Here is a 14,718-nt window from a genome sequence, read left to right as displayed (position 1 = left end):
TTTTAAGTATATATAGCACAGTTTTGTACAAGGTGTCACAAGGCTGTGGACATGCTAGGGCAGAAGAATAGTGGCTGAGGGAGGATGTGGCAAGGTAAGATAGCCATATCTGCCTTTTTTACTCAGACTTTCCTTGATCCACAGGTTTGTCTCAGAGGCGGAGTTATTTGTGGCTGTGCAAAGCTTCCTCCTGTCTCTGCAGGACCAGGGTGAACACCCTCCACTGGTGGTCTTCAGAGCTTCCATCTATCTACTTGCAATCTGCCAGGACAAAGGTGGTGCATTACCCGAGGTATGAACCAAAACTCCTGTACCTCTTTACATCATGGTTCCTTGGGATACATGATGGTGTGTGTATAGAGAAGGGAGGCAGCAGAAAGAGAGAGAGAGAAAGGGAGGGTGGATAGGTGAGTGACTGTGGTGGGGGAGTGGAGGGAGGTAGAGTACTGATACATACAGTGCCTATGTAATTTAGCTAATTCTCTCAATAGTCCTGGGAAGCAGAGATTATTATTTCTGTTTTATAGATAATAAAATCAGGACTTAGTTTAAATAAAGTAACTTTCTCTAGGTCACACAGTTAATTGATGGGGAAGCCAGGACCCCAACTCAGACTTGATCAACTCCCCAGGCTCTTTTCTTAGTATCACCTCTGGTTTGTGCATGGGGGGAGAGATGTGAGGTATGTCCAGGTGACAGTTTATCTAACAAAGTGTGTTGTGAGGGCCCAGATCATTGTTAATCAGGCTCTTTGTGGTGTTAGCAGCCATTAGTGATCATTGCCTAGATCCATTAATTTATTAGGGATTGCGAAATAATAATATCCTGATTCTGTCATTTTCTCTTTATTAATGTAATACTTGTATAAAAAGAAACTTCTCATCAATTATTCAGTTACTCTGAATGGTAGATTGTATAGGAAGCATAGATTGAATGTTTGATTTTTTCCCTTTAATTACCAGTTTTCAAGACAATGAGTTGGTTGCCTAGCATTCTCTAAAAGTGACCAAAGATTTTTTTTAGTATTATTATGAGCTCATGGATTTAAAAATATCTGATGATTTCAATTCACTGTAGTTATTATCCTTTTTAAGGATCAAATTGTCCTATCTTTGGCCAGTGGGAGCCTATTCAAGGTAGCTTCTAAGTCCTTTTAACACGACTCTTTGACAGAGTTTTAGTTTTCTAGTATGACAAGATGCTTCAGGCTTTCCTGTTCTCCCATTCTTTCTTTTTTTGTGTGTGTATATATATATGTGTGTGTGTGTGTATATATATATGTATATATATGTATAGCCAGTTTATGATGTGTCAATTTCTGGTGTACAGCATAATGCTTCAGTCATACATGAACATACATATATTTGTTTTCATATTGTTTTTCATCATAAGTTACTACAAGATATTGAATATAGTTCCTCCCATTCTTTCTTGATCCTACTCCAGTTAGGCATTCATTCTTACCACGTCCCTGAAAATGCACTTATCAAAGTCACCAATAATAGATACATGGCTAAAACCAATAATTTATATTTTAGGTGACTAAAATATTACTTGACCTATAAACAGCATCTCTTTTTCTTTGAAACTCTGCTTTTACTTAGCATCTAGAATACCATGTACTCCTGGTTTTCCTCCTGCCTCTCTGGCTGTTATGTCTCAGTATCTTTTGGTGATTCTCTCTTATCTCCTTGACCTCTAACTGCTGTAGTACCCCAGGGCTCAGTCTTTGACTGCTTTTCTTTTTTCTCTAAACTTATTGCTTTGATGATCTCATACTGTCTTATAGTTTAATTCATGGCTGAATTAAATAAGATCACTCTGGCTTCTGAGACAACAGAATAAAGGAGTACAAGGATGGAAGTGCAGAAACCAGTTAGGGGGCTACAGCAATAATGCAGGCAAGAGAGAGTAGAGGAGGTGGTAAAAAGCGGTGGCTTCTGGGTATATGTTGAAGTTGGCACCATAGGATCTCTTGACACAGCAGTGTAAGTAAGGTGTGAGAATAAGAGAGAGTAAGTGTTTCCAAAGATTTTGGTTTTGACGAGGGTCAGAGAATTGTTGGATTGAAATATTAGAGGGAGTGAGTTGGAAAGATAGGAGTGGTGGTGGTAAAATGGGATGTTTGAAATTGGGATCACTGGGATGGATGCAGTTCTTTGTAAAGGTCCAGAGGCATGACCATGGGAATAAATGGCCGAGGCAGGTAGAGGAGACTGGAAGGGAGTAAGTGAGAGAATTTAGAGGCCAAGCGTTTTGAACTAAGGAGGTGGGAGTGAAAAGAGAGATTGAGAGATTGTAGGCAAAACAGGTTTCTAGAGAGAATCAAAGCAACAAGGTGAAGGGAATATTCAAAGAAGAGGTACAGGACATGGGGAATTTGCTGACAACTGTGAGTGAGTTCTAGAGAGCATGATGGAAGGGTTTTGGGAAGTGAGTAATAGTGGGAGATGAGATCAGAAATAGGCATGTCCTGAGCAACAAGGGGATGATCTGGAAGTTCTGAGCTTCCTGAGGTGACTGATACAAGCTGGGGAAGGGACACAATAGGAATAATCCTGGTGGCTTCAAGGAATAATGGTGGTAAGGCTGGTTCTTGGAGGCCCTCTCTTCACATCTACCAGTGGTGTGTGTGGAGACTTAGAAGATAGCTTATAGGGTTCCAGACTTCCCCTCTTGGGTGTGAATCCATGATATATAAAATTATTTTGCATTTTTAAAGTTTTTATATAACTATATAAATGGCAACATATAATCACATCTTAATTTTTTAACCTCAATTTTATTTTCTGTTTTTATTTAATTAAATTTATCTATTTATCCAGGGTTTTTTTAATTGTGGTAAAATACACAAACATAAAATTTACTATCTTAACTGTTTTTAGTGAACAGTTCAGTGATATTAAGTACATGAATATCATTGTGCAACCGTCACCACCATCCATCTCCAGAACTCTTTTCATCTTGCAAAACTGAAACTCTATACCCATTAAACTCTATAACTTCCCTATGTGAACTGACCACTTGACATGTGCCAAGTGCCATGTGGGTCCCTGTCAGGGTTGGGGTGAATCAAACAAATTCCCTGCCCTCAGGGAGCACTAGTTTGGCAAAAGAGACAAAAAGACCTACAAGGCAGGAAACAACAGCAGTGAGTGCTCTCTTGGAGCTGGAGGACTGTCAAGAGCTATGAAAGAACACAGGGTGAGAGACTGTATCTGATTGTGGCATCAGGAGAGGCTTTGCTGAGGAGTTGGAGGTGATGAAGGGAGAACTTTCAGGCTGAAAATTGAGCAAGATTTAAGATACAGAAGTGAGAAATTACCCAGTCTATCCATTCAAGGTAGGAAGCCTAGTTTAGTGTGGCTTGGCTAGGTCAAATGAGAGATAAGAGTGGAGAGAAGCTGGGAGGTAGACTTAAGTCTTTGAAAACATGCTCAAAAATGAAATTAAGAAAATAATTCCATTTACAATAGCATCAAGAAAAAAAATACATAGTAATAAATTTAACAAAAGAAATGCAAGGACTTGGTCACTGAAAATCACAAAACATTATTGAAAGAAATTAAAGAAGGCCTAAATAAATAAATAGACATCCTGTGTTCATGAATCAGAAGACTTAATAGCCAGTTGTAAGATAAATAAGTTCTGGGGATATAATGTACAACATGATGACTATAGCTAACAATATTGTTTTGTGTATTTGAAAGTTGCTAAGAAAGTAGATCTTAAAAGTTCTCATTGGCTGCTCTCCCTTCTGAGATGCCCACACTGGGTCTATGGATTGTGTATCTCCCTGAATAAATCTTTCACTCTTAAAAAAAAAAAATCTCATCACGAGGAAAAAACTTTTGTAACTGTGTGAAGTGATGGATGTTAATGAAACTTATTGTGGTAATCATTTCACAATATATACATTTATCAGATCATAATGTTGTACACCTTAAACTGTTATGTGTCAATTACATCTCAATAAAACTGGTAAAAAATAAGACTTAATAGTGTTCAAATGGCAATACTCCCCAGATTAATCTATAGATTCAACATAATCCTGATCAAAATCCCAGTTGCCTTCTTTTTTTTTCTGTCCAGAAACAGACAATCTGATCCTAAAATCTTTATGGAAATACAAGGGACCCAAAATAGTAAAATAATCTTGAAGAAGAACAAAGTTGGAGGACTCACACTTCTTGATTTCAAACTTACTAAAAAGATTTAGTAATCAAGACAGTGTGGTTATGGTATAAGGATAGACATCTAGATCAATGGAATAGAACTGAGAGTCCAGAAATACACCCATGTATTTTTATAAGGATGCTGAGGCAGTTCAGTGAGGAAAAATAGTCTTTTTAATAAATGGTGTTGAAACAGCTGGATATCCACATTCAACAGAATGAAGTTGGACCCTTACCTCATACCATACACAAAAATTAACTAAAAATGGATCAGAGATCCAAATGAAAGAGCTGAAACTATAAAATTCTTAGAATAACATATTAAGGAATTTGAGCTTTGTTATATGTGCAACAGGAAGAGATAGGCTTTTGAGGATTAATAAATGATTCAATACATCTGCCCTTTGCTTTCTCTGTGCCAGGCTCTATGCCAGGTGCACAGATTAATCTGCCAGTGCCTGCCCTCAAGCAGCTCAAGTCTAGTGTGGGAAGTAGACACATGCTGATAATTACAACACACTGTGTTAAGTATCATTATAGAGCTGGGTTTCTCAGCCATGGCACTATTAACATTTTGCACAGCTTAACTCCTTTTTGTGGGAAGCTGTCCTGTGCATTGTAGGATATTTAGTGAGATCCCTGCCTCTCTCCCGCTGGATGCCAGTAGCACTTCCCCAATCAAGACAATCAAAAAAGTCTCTGGACGTTTCTAAATGCCCCCTGGGGAGCAAAACCACCCACAGCTGAGGACTGCTGTTATAAGGTAAGCACAGTGGGGTTTTCTTTTAACTAGCAGGCGCTGGGATGAGCCAGTGAAGATATCCTGGTGCACTGAAAAGCCAGTGCATTTTTCCCAGTTATGTCTTGGCTGTTTGTTGGCGATTGGAGTCCTTTGGTTCCTCTGCAAATTGTATTTAGCCCCTTTCTTTCTTTGCCTCCAGGCTGTGGTTGGCGCCATCAGAAAATTCCTAGAGGGCTTCCCGGACCTGCACCTAATCTACACCCACCATCCCCTTCTGCTCAGGTTATTCCTGTTGTATCCAGAGCTGATGAGTAGGTTTGGGCACCGTGTCCTAGAACTTTGGTTCTCCTGGGAAGAGAGCAGTTATGAAGAGCTCGAAGATGCCCCCTCTGCTGGGCAGCCCACCCTTCCTGCCAGCTTAGCAGCTCTGTTTCATGTGCTCAGAAGCAGCCCCAGCATCCTACTCATTTTGCTAGTAGGTGACCACTTGCTCATTTCTACATTCAGAGATGGTGGGCCCGCTCTCTCTGGGAGCTGGTTTACTGAGGCGAGGCACCCGCCTCTGGACTTATCACTGTTCTTATGTGAGTAGGGGTCCTTTAGGCTGGCAGGTACCTGGTTTCTGTAAATCTATACCCTTTCCTAAGTCTGATGGAGGTCTTCTCACTAAGAGATATGTGCCTCTGTAGTCCTCAGGGAATATAACTATGAAATGCTGACCTCACTCACCATTCCTTCTCACGTCCCTGTCTTCTCTTAAGTAGATTTTGCTCACAAAGATTTGATGTCAAAGGGGACCCCTGGGGCATCTAGATGAAGATGTCTGATTGCAGAGGGACTCAGCCTCTTTCCTGTCATAATGTTATATGTGCAGCACACTCCCTTGGGCATACCCAGAATTTTTTTTATGTCATAAATTTATTGCATATTCCAATTTTTTTTATGAGGAAAGACATTCCTATAATTTATATCAGGTCCATCATTTATATAAGTAGGCTGCTGCTTGTCTGCAGTTTCTAACACACTGTCTTTAATTTTGTCTCTTTTCCTCTCATTATTATTTATATATTTACACATTTGACAATTTGTATTTAGTGACTGATTACTAGTGGCAGGTCTTAAACTGATTGAGCACACTAGCATATGAGACAATTGATTTAGAACCCCTGCCTTCAATGCTGGTTCACTTACTTGGCCCCTCCCTAGTCCAGGAAGAATGACACAGCCCTTTAGAGAAGAGTAGGTATTCCCTTGATATTCTTATCATCAATAAACATGACTCTCTGACTTCATTGAAGTAACTGCGGTCACCTGCATATTATATATCTCACATCCTTAGGTACCTACGTCTGTCCGTATTCACACTCACATGCACACATGCCTCACTCAGACTTAAACCTTCACCTTCCATTCCTGAGATCTGTCATCTTGTGAAATCACACACATGTTGGCTTGATAGGGGCCACATTCTTGCTTTGGCTCAAATTCGTCCTTGTAGAAGGAGTAATGGAGAAGAAGGAGTGGGTTAAAAATTAAGCATTAGTGCATAGGGAAGGAAGGCAAGATGGGACGCCAGGCAGAGTAGCAAGGGACAAAGCTAAGATACTGGATTTTCCTTGCCAGATAAAGTTTTCAGAATCAGTTCCTCACACACAATAAGTACTTATAAATATTTGCTGACCTATTGAATTAGGGGTCTAGACAGATCTAAGTCTCTCAAAAAAAAAAAAAGAATTCAGATCTTCTGAGAAAGATATTAATGATGATATCTTATTTTTTCTTTTTAAATAGATGAAGAAATAGATTTAGAGAGATTTATCCAAGGTCCCAAGAGTTGAGATTAAAACCCAGATTTTGACTCCCTGTCTAATGTTATTTCCAGTAAACCTAGCTAACTCTCAGAACAAGAGAGAAACCAACCCTGATTCAATGTTTCATTTAATGGGAGAGCTGTTTGAGCACTGGGGATACAGGGAAGAATTAGACCTAGTCTCTGTCCCATGGGCCAGTGAGGGACTCAGACACAACAAACCAGTAGTACCTGGAAATGAAGACTTATCTGAGCATTGGTTTCCTTACATGTAAAATGGAGATAACATGGGGACAAATGAAAGAGTATGTAGGAACACTCAGTATGCTATGCAGGGTAGACTGTCATTCACTGATTATTGACTAACTCTGAACCAGATAAAGTTTGTTAATCTCAGAGAGGTTTATTGAGTTGCCCAAGGTCATATAACTATAAAGATCGTGACTATGACTGGAGCCTAATTTAATGAATTTTTCACTAAATTAAATCCTAGAAACATCAGTGGTAAAAAAGAATAGATAGGAGGAACTTTGTTTTCTGTTCATGTATATAATTCCTACCATTTCTCCCCAGCTTCTAGCCACAGGAAGGGACAAAGAGTCTAAAAATATGTGTTGATACCAATTTCTGTCTTTGAGATGGGTAATTAATAGCTGAAAACAAAGCTGTTAATCACCACTCTTATCAATGGATGGCCTTTCATGTGAGTTGTTTAGATGTGAAAAACAATGATATCACAGAAGCTCTGTTTGCTCCATGCTTGGTCATGTCACTGTGGTCGGTCCAGTCCCAGAGAGTTCTGGGCAGCTGTGAGCAGGAGAGACTCCAGTGTGGGCCATGCTCTACCCAGAGCCTTCCCAGTGACTCATATGGTGAGGTGTACACCTTCCCCTGGCATTTACCATGACCACCAAATGCTAAGTAGCCCCCTTATTTTTGGACTTTTAAAATTTACTAACTCAGGTTTCTAAGGGACCAGCTCTGGCAGTCAAGCAGCCATGTGCCAGTGAAGGAGCAGGACTGGTTTGGCCTTGGACCCTGTGACCTTGAGCAAATCACACCTCATCTGGGCTTTAGCTTCATGCTCTGTAAAGTAAAAAGACTGATGGAAATGAACTGAGATTCCCTCTAGCTTCCCATTCTGTGATTCTCTCCTTCCAGAGATGTTTTCTGAGTCCCTACAAGGTGACAGAGATGAAGCCAATCTCATCCCTGCCATTCGTTAACTCATAATGTAGTAGAATTTACAATGCCACTGCTTTCTTGAGAGGCAAACTACTTAATCTGTCCCAGTTTCCTCACTTGAAAAAATCGGGGTGACACCTACCTGGAAGAGTTATTATGAAGAAACAGATAATGTATAAACAAACATATAGCTACAGTTTAAACATAATACAGTACCTGATATTATTAGATTCTAATTGAGTGACTGCTACGATAATGTCAACAAAAAATAATCCATAGTCAGTCAAAGAAATGGAAAATTTTGTTTGAGCCAGCCTGAAGATTATAACCTGGATATAGTCTTTCAGAAAGCTCTGAGGGTTATACCACCCTTTAGAAGTCAAAGCACAGTGATATGTTTTTGAGACATCAAATGACGTGTTATTGAGTATTTACACAATCCAGATCTAAATGTGCAATGTGAGTAGAGGGTCATGGGTCATCATGGCCCCTTACTAGATGAAGAAGGAATTATCTCCTAAGGAGGTCTGGTTAACGCAGATGCCTAATATATACTAAGTGAGGCAGGAGGCCCAAACGGGCAAGAAGAATTTTATGTTAAAATTGTTCTCATCTTACCATCAAATATGAATTATTTTATCAATATTATAATTGTTTCTCTGGCAGCTATGGAGGTTTATGAAGAACCCAGCCCAGATGTCCCTGTGCTACCCAGTGATCAAACATCTAGATCTGTCTGGCTGGGTGCCCTGTAAACATGTCTCTCTGTGTGTCAGAAATTGTCCTGCCTGAAAAGGAGTCTGTGTGTGACCTTGATTTCACGGCACCCAGCCCTAACTGGTCCAGCATGTTAACCTGTCCAAAGGAATTGGCTTGTTTGAGCTGGAAGGTGCCAGGAGCGATCAGTGGGGTAGCCTCTGGTGTGGCTTCTGCTGGCTTTGCCTTTAACATATACTCATTAAAATAACTCTGAAAGCAAACAAAAAACAATGATCTTCCCACCTTCTGAAACCAAACCCTTAAAGCTTGGGGCAGAAATAGCCAGATGCCATGGCAGAAAAGGAGTCTGACCTCATCCTTGCTTCCCTTCCTGTGCCCTGAATCTGTCCTAATCCATCCTCTCCCTGCCCTGTGATATCTCCATCCCCCCTTCCTCTCCTTTAAGGCACACTTTAAGGTCCCCTGTTCTGAAATACCCTCATCTTGACCCTAATACTTCTATTTGCAAGTGAGAGGCATCCTGGGAAGTAGAAAGAGCTTTGGACTTGGAGTTAGCAGACCTGCATTAAAATCCTACCTGCGCCACTTACTAGCGTATATGAACTTTGGCACATTACATAATCTTTCTGAGTCTCTATTTTCTCGTGTTTAGTATAGACTTATTTGACAGAATGGTGCATAGTAGGTGCTGAATGAGTGCTTCCTTCCTTAGACTCTGTGACACCATCATTTAGGGCCCTTTCCCAGCCCCTTTCCTCATCACTGTCCATCTGTCCCAACCATAATGCCCTCTGAGCTCTGGCTTCCTTCTCTCCTACTCAGGATCTCATCTATTCCAGCCACGTGGACATAGCCCGCAAGGTACTGATCATCCTGAGGACCTTTTTAAGGAGGAATGAGGATGTCCAAGTGGGTGGTCTCATTCGAGGCCACTTCCTGCTGATCTTACAGCGTCTGCTGGTGGAACATGGGGCCTCCCCCTCGGGAGGTCAGTCTGCAGCTGCTGAGGGCATGTTTTGACCTGAAGGTCAGACAGAAGTGGGCATCTCTGCCCTGATGAGGTCTGCTCTAGGAGAGAGAATCAAAGTTTTCTCTGCAAAAGAAAAGTCAGGCCAGTGTGACATCAAACTAAAATTTATTTTCTTTGTCTCATTGGAGAGTGGGTGCTGAAAATATTTGGTTTGGGGTGTGTAGTGTGAGTGTGCTGTGTTTAATGTCTCTGTGTGTTTAGCATGGGTGGGTGTGTTTAATGCATGCGTGTCCCCACGCTGTGCAGCATGTGCTCAGAGCTGTTTGTCACAAGAACAGCAGCCCCAGTTGAAAAATAGAAAGCAGGAAATGCTGGGGAGGCAGCAGCAGCCAGCAGGGGTTGGGGAGGGGGTGGATCTGTGATGTATTGGAAGCTCCTGGTGAAATCCAGAAGGATGGTTTCCAAATCTGGAATTGGACTTCCTGGAGTCAAGGAGGCTTGATATTTGGTACAGTATGCAGACACTGAAAGGTTGGGAATGGTTTGTTTTTTCCTATTTTTAGGAAGTTGTACTTTTAAATTTCTAAGTAATCAAAAGGAAGTGGGAAGAGAGCTGTGGCTCACTTGGTCCAGTCCTGACTGAGGATGGGGGTATGTGTAAGGGTATCTGGTGGAGCTGAGTACTTCCTTTTCAGGGAAGGATAAGCCACAACTAACTGATAATAGTGTTTAAGAGCCATGAGATTTCTTGGAAGCATACAGTGGAAAGACCATGGGCATTGGATTCAGATTTGAGTTCAAGTCCTGGCCCTGCCACTTACTTGTTGTGGGATCTTGGAGATGTCAGTCAGTCTCCCTGGGCCTCAGTTTTCTTAACCACAAAATAGGAGTAACAATCCCCGCTTCACATGATTTTTAAGAAGATTAAGTGAAATAATGAATTCCTGGTTACCCAACCCAGAGTTGGCACTCGGTACATCAGTTGTCCCTCTCCCAAATGAAGGAGGAAGACAGGGAGTAGGGGTACATCCCAGCAAACCATTTACATCTGGGTGGGGTGTCTGTCTGACCTTAAGGTGATTTGATTGTCAAAATCCCTGACGAGCCTTCCTTGTTCCTCACAGCCTCGGGTAACCTGCCTTTGCTACTGAGCCTTCTCTCCTTAGTGCAGCTGAGAAACGAGTCAGAGCAAGAACTGGACAGCATGGCCATGAAGCTCCTTCACCAAGGTGCCCTGGCCTCTTGGGACAGTGCGTTAGGGCCCTGGGCTGGGCGTGCTGTGGGTGCTCCCTCAGTAGCACGGGCCTTGCTCCTTCTATCCTTTCATCCTTTTGGAAGAAGCTAGTGAGTTAGTATGTTCCTGAGGGCTTCTTGATAAGGGACCTTCCAGATCTTTCTGTGCTTGTTCTCTGGAAATGTTTGGGAAACTAAAAAAAGAAAAAAAAATCACTGTGTGACAAGCTCCAAGAGTGCTGGATTTGTTCTCATTTTAGTCACTAGCTGTGTGACTTTGGGCAATCACCTAGCCTCTATGATCCTTTGGTTCTCATAGGTAAAATAATAGTGTGTACCTGATTTAGAGTTTATGTAAGGAGTAACAATAGACATAGAATGCCAGAGTGCTTGGCACCTATTAGGCCTTCAATGGATACAGGCCATGTAGATTCACTTTTCCTGGCACAAGCTCAGTTCTCCACCTTACCCCACAGCTGACTCAAGATCTGATGATCCAGTTTACAGTTCTCTAGCCCTCTTTTCACACCTCAGTAGGACCTTTTATTGCTCATTAATGCAGTCACCAGTTCATAGGCAGCACCCTCAGGGAGATTTGTTGAGGAAAGGTTGAAGTTAATAGGAAAAATAGTTGTGTCTTCAGTACCTGTGGACTGTCAGGTCCTGTGGCCACAGGTGAGGATGATTTTTTCCCTGCCTGGAACCCAGGCTTTCTCATGAGAAGATCAGTGTCAGACTTGAAAAGGGTCTCCAGGCCTGGCCTAGTACTGGTCTTCACCAGCCTATCAGGCCAAGTGTGATAGCTGGGAGGGAGGTCTGTATGTGACAAAAACAGTCATCAAAAGGGCCTCTAACAGGGAGGAATAATGGGCTGAAACATATGTGAAATGTAATATAACCCTTGAGTACTTTTACTTAGGAGCACTGGGGGCAGAGGACTATAGTTCAGGGATGAGGGTATGGTGGGGGGTCTGCTTGTCTGGTTGACCACAAGCCAAGTAAAGTGTGATGTGGCTGTCAAAATAAGGGAATGAAGACTTAGGGAGGCTTCATATCTGTGGGGTGGGGGTGGGGGAGCAAGGAGCTGTCGTTCCCAGGAGGAAAGAGATGTGTTCTATAGACGTCTACTCTACAGTGTAGTAACTGTAATGACGAAGGCTGGGGGAGCTTGAAGGGGCATTTAATCTTGCCTTGAGGGATTAAGGAAGGCTTCATGATGGAGGTGAACTTTGAGCTGAATCTTGATTGCTGAATAGGAGATAAGGGGTTAGCCAAGTGGAGGTGATATGAGAGAGAGAATATGGCAAATTTAGGGAACTGCGTGTTGATGGTTACAGAGCTCCCCTGGGAAGGTGGTGAGTGCCCTGTTGCTGGAAGAATTCAGAGACTGGATCTTCTTTCTGTTAAGGGTGGTAGGTTGGCCTACATGACCTGGAGAGACTCTCCAGGCTGGAGTCTGTACTGGCACAAGTGCTGTCACAGGATGCCTTTTGACCACCTAAACTTGTGCAGCCTGTTCTAATGTGCAGTTGTGGGCTGCTTGCCTGATGTCTGTTCAGATGGACGGTATGAACATGCCTTCTCATTTGTCACTGTATTTCTTTCCATTGGTAATATCAGGGACAATTAGTTTGTGCTTGGTCCCAAGACTGACATCTGAAATTAGCCAGTTGAGGGCCATTGTGTGAGAAGAATGTGCAAGTGCTGGTGTGTGTTGAAGCTGTGGAGTGCTGAGTGTTGGGGCTCCTGGGGACTGTTCTCTCTTGCAGTGAGCAAGCTGTGTGGGAAATGCAGCCCCACTGACACCGACATCCTACAGCCCTCCTTCAACTTCCTGTATTGGAGCCTTCATCAGACCACACCAGGCAGTCAGAAAAGAGGTGCTGGGGCCCAGGCTGGGATAATAAAGAGGAAGGGTGCTAGGTAGTGTCTGTGGCCCTCGCTGCCCTCAGTTTTTTCTTCTTAAAAAAATAAATAAGGGGGTTTGTGGCTGGACTGGTTGGTCATAAGGTCTTTCTGGTTCTGTTAACCTGTGGTTCTGAAATGAAGCTGGGACCCTTAGAGCCTCAAGCTCATCCTTTTGCTTATTTACTGTGTGTGTATGAAGCACCCATCAGGTGCTAACTAAGCACCATGGTGGCACTGAGCTGGGGGTTCTGTATTAACTCATGTGTCCTCTGCCCTGCTGAACCCTCTACAGCTGCTGCAGTGCTCCTGAGCAGCATGACCCTGATGGAGCTTCTGGAGAAGATGCTGGCACTCACCTGGGTCAAGGCTGGCTCTCCTGGGACTGCGCTTCTCTGCTCTGCCTGGCTGCTCACTGCCTCCTGCTCTGCCCAGCAGCACGACGGCAGTCTGCAGGTTTGTCTCCAACTCCTGTGACTTTGGGGCATGAGTGGCACTCAAAGGAGTGATAAAGAGCCTGAGTTCTGGTCCCAGCTGTGGCTTATTAGCTGTGTAACCTCGGCAAGGTATTTAACTCTCTGAGCTTCAATTTCCTTGCCTACAAAACGGGGGAAAATATGCAGAGCTGTTGTCAAGTTAGTTTACATTAATCAGTGTACCCCACATTTGGGGAACTTGTGTTGTAGTCTTTAAGCAAAGCCTTGAAAGGAAAATAAGACTGTACCAGGCAAAGATAGTGGGGAAAGGCACTCTAGGCAAAGAAACTGATATGAGCAAAGGCCTGAAGCTGCACAAACTTAAGATGTGGCATATACATTTGAAGAGTGTTGAAGTACTGCATGGCAGAGTGTGGGGAGTGGACTGTCAGACTGGGCAGGAGGCAGAATCCAGCCTGTGATCTTGAAGTGGTGGGTGGCAAGCTGTGGAGTGCCATACATGTGTAAGCTGTTATTGTGACTGTTCGAGAAGGTGATGCAGGGAACAGGAGAGCCATGCACATATCTACAGAGCACCTCGTTTCCTCTCAGCCCCTCCTCCTTGTACGACTTTGTCCTCCTATTGCCCTGCGTGAGCTCCTCTGGGGGCTGCTTCCTTCTTCAGGTGTGTCCTCCCTAAGGCTGGCTGCTCCTGGTAGACAGAAACCATCTTCTAGCCTTTGAGGTATCTTTGCATTGTAGAGCCAGGCGCACACTCATTTGTGTAGAAGTGAAATCAGTTTTAAAGTTTGGCCTTGAGGGTGGGCAGCAAGCTGTGGCAGATCTATGCTATAATAGCTCCTGAGGTAGTTGCCAATGGGGTCGACTTGGGACAGGAATCTTTCCTGCTTTTCTATGGGAGAGTGTTGGGCCCATCCATACTCCTGCAGCCACCTGTCTGGGTAGAAGCCTGCACCTTGTCCTTGACTCTACTCTGGTCCTCAACCCACACCAAGCTAATAACCTAACTACCTCTACTCTAAGTCCTCCTCTCCCCCTAGTTCAGGTCTGATCATTCATCTTCACCACTAATGTGGCCTGTTCACAATCTCCTGGCCTCCGGCTCCCCCTTCCTCCACCTCTCCTATCCCCATGGCCACAGTCTGTCCACACTGCCTCTCTGCCCACAATCCTTCAGCAGCCTTTTTGTTCTCTTCATGGCTGCTGAGACCCTGCTTATAGGCCCCTGTGCAGCCTTACTTTCTGCCATTCCACCCTCCTTCCCTGTCTTTTGACCAAGTGTTTGCTCTTCTCCCAGTCAACTATGCTCTTTCACATCTCCATACCTTTTTTCCTTTGTTTTTGGTTGATTTGTAATAGCCTTTATTTTTAGGACAGTTTTAGATTTACAGAAAAATTGAGCAGAGTTCCCACATAACCTCACACACAACTTCCTCTATTAACATCTTACATATATCTCCATACCTTTGTACAAGTTGGTTCTTCTCCCTGGAACGTGCTGATTCCACCAGTCAACAAGTATTTTTGAGAAATTGCTTTGT

The 14,718-nt window shown here is 43.1% G+C and overlaps 1 protein-coding gene across 1 annotated transcript in view; it reads left to right on the top strand.

The window, feature by feature from the left end:
* MEI1 (meiotic double-stranded break formation protein 1) overlaps positions 1-14,718 on the top strand; it is a 58,320-nt gene that overhangs the window by 34,923 nt on the left and 8,679 nt on the right. The window contains exons 19-24 of the mRNA XM_010983500.3: positions 145-292; positions 5,117-5,392; positions 9,455-9,620; positions 10,727-10,831; positions 12,605-12,715; positions 13,036-13,196. Coding sequence (XP_010981802.2) covers positions 145-292; positions 5,117-5,392; positions 9,455-9,620; positions 10,727-10,831; positions 12,605-12,715; positions 13,036-13,196 — 967 coding nt within the window. The remainder of the gene's footprint in view (positions 1-144; positions 293-5,116; positions 5,393-9,454; positions 9,621-10,726; positions 10,832-12,604; positions 12,716-13,035; positions 13,197-14,718) is intronic.

The sequence above is a fragment of the Camelus dromedarius genome, chromosome 11, assembly GCF_036321535.1.
Source record: "Camelus dromedarius isolate mCamDro1 chromosome 11, mCamDro1.pat, whole genome shotgun sequence".
NCBI lineage: Eukaryota > Metazoa > Chordata > Mammalia > Artiodactyla > Camelidae > Camelus > Camelus dromedarius.
Note: the sequence above shows the minus strand (reverse complement) of the source record. Positions and strands in the feature narration are given on the sequence as shown.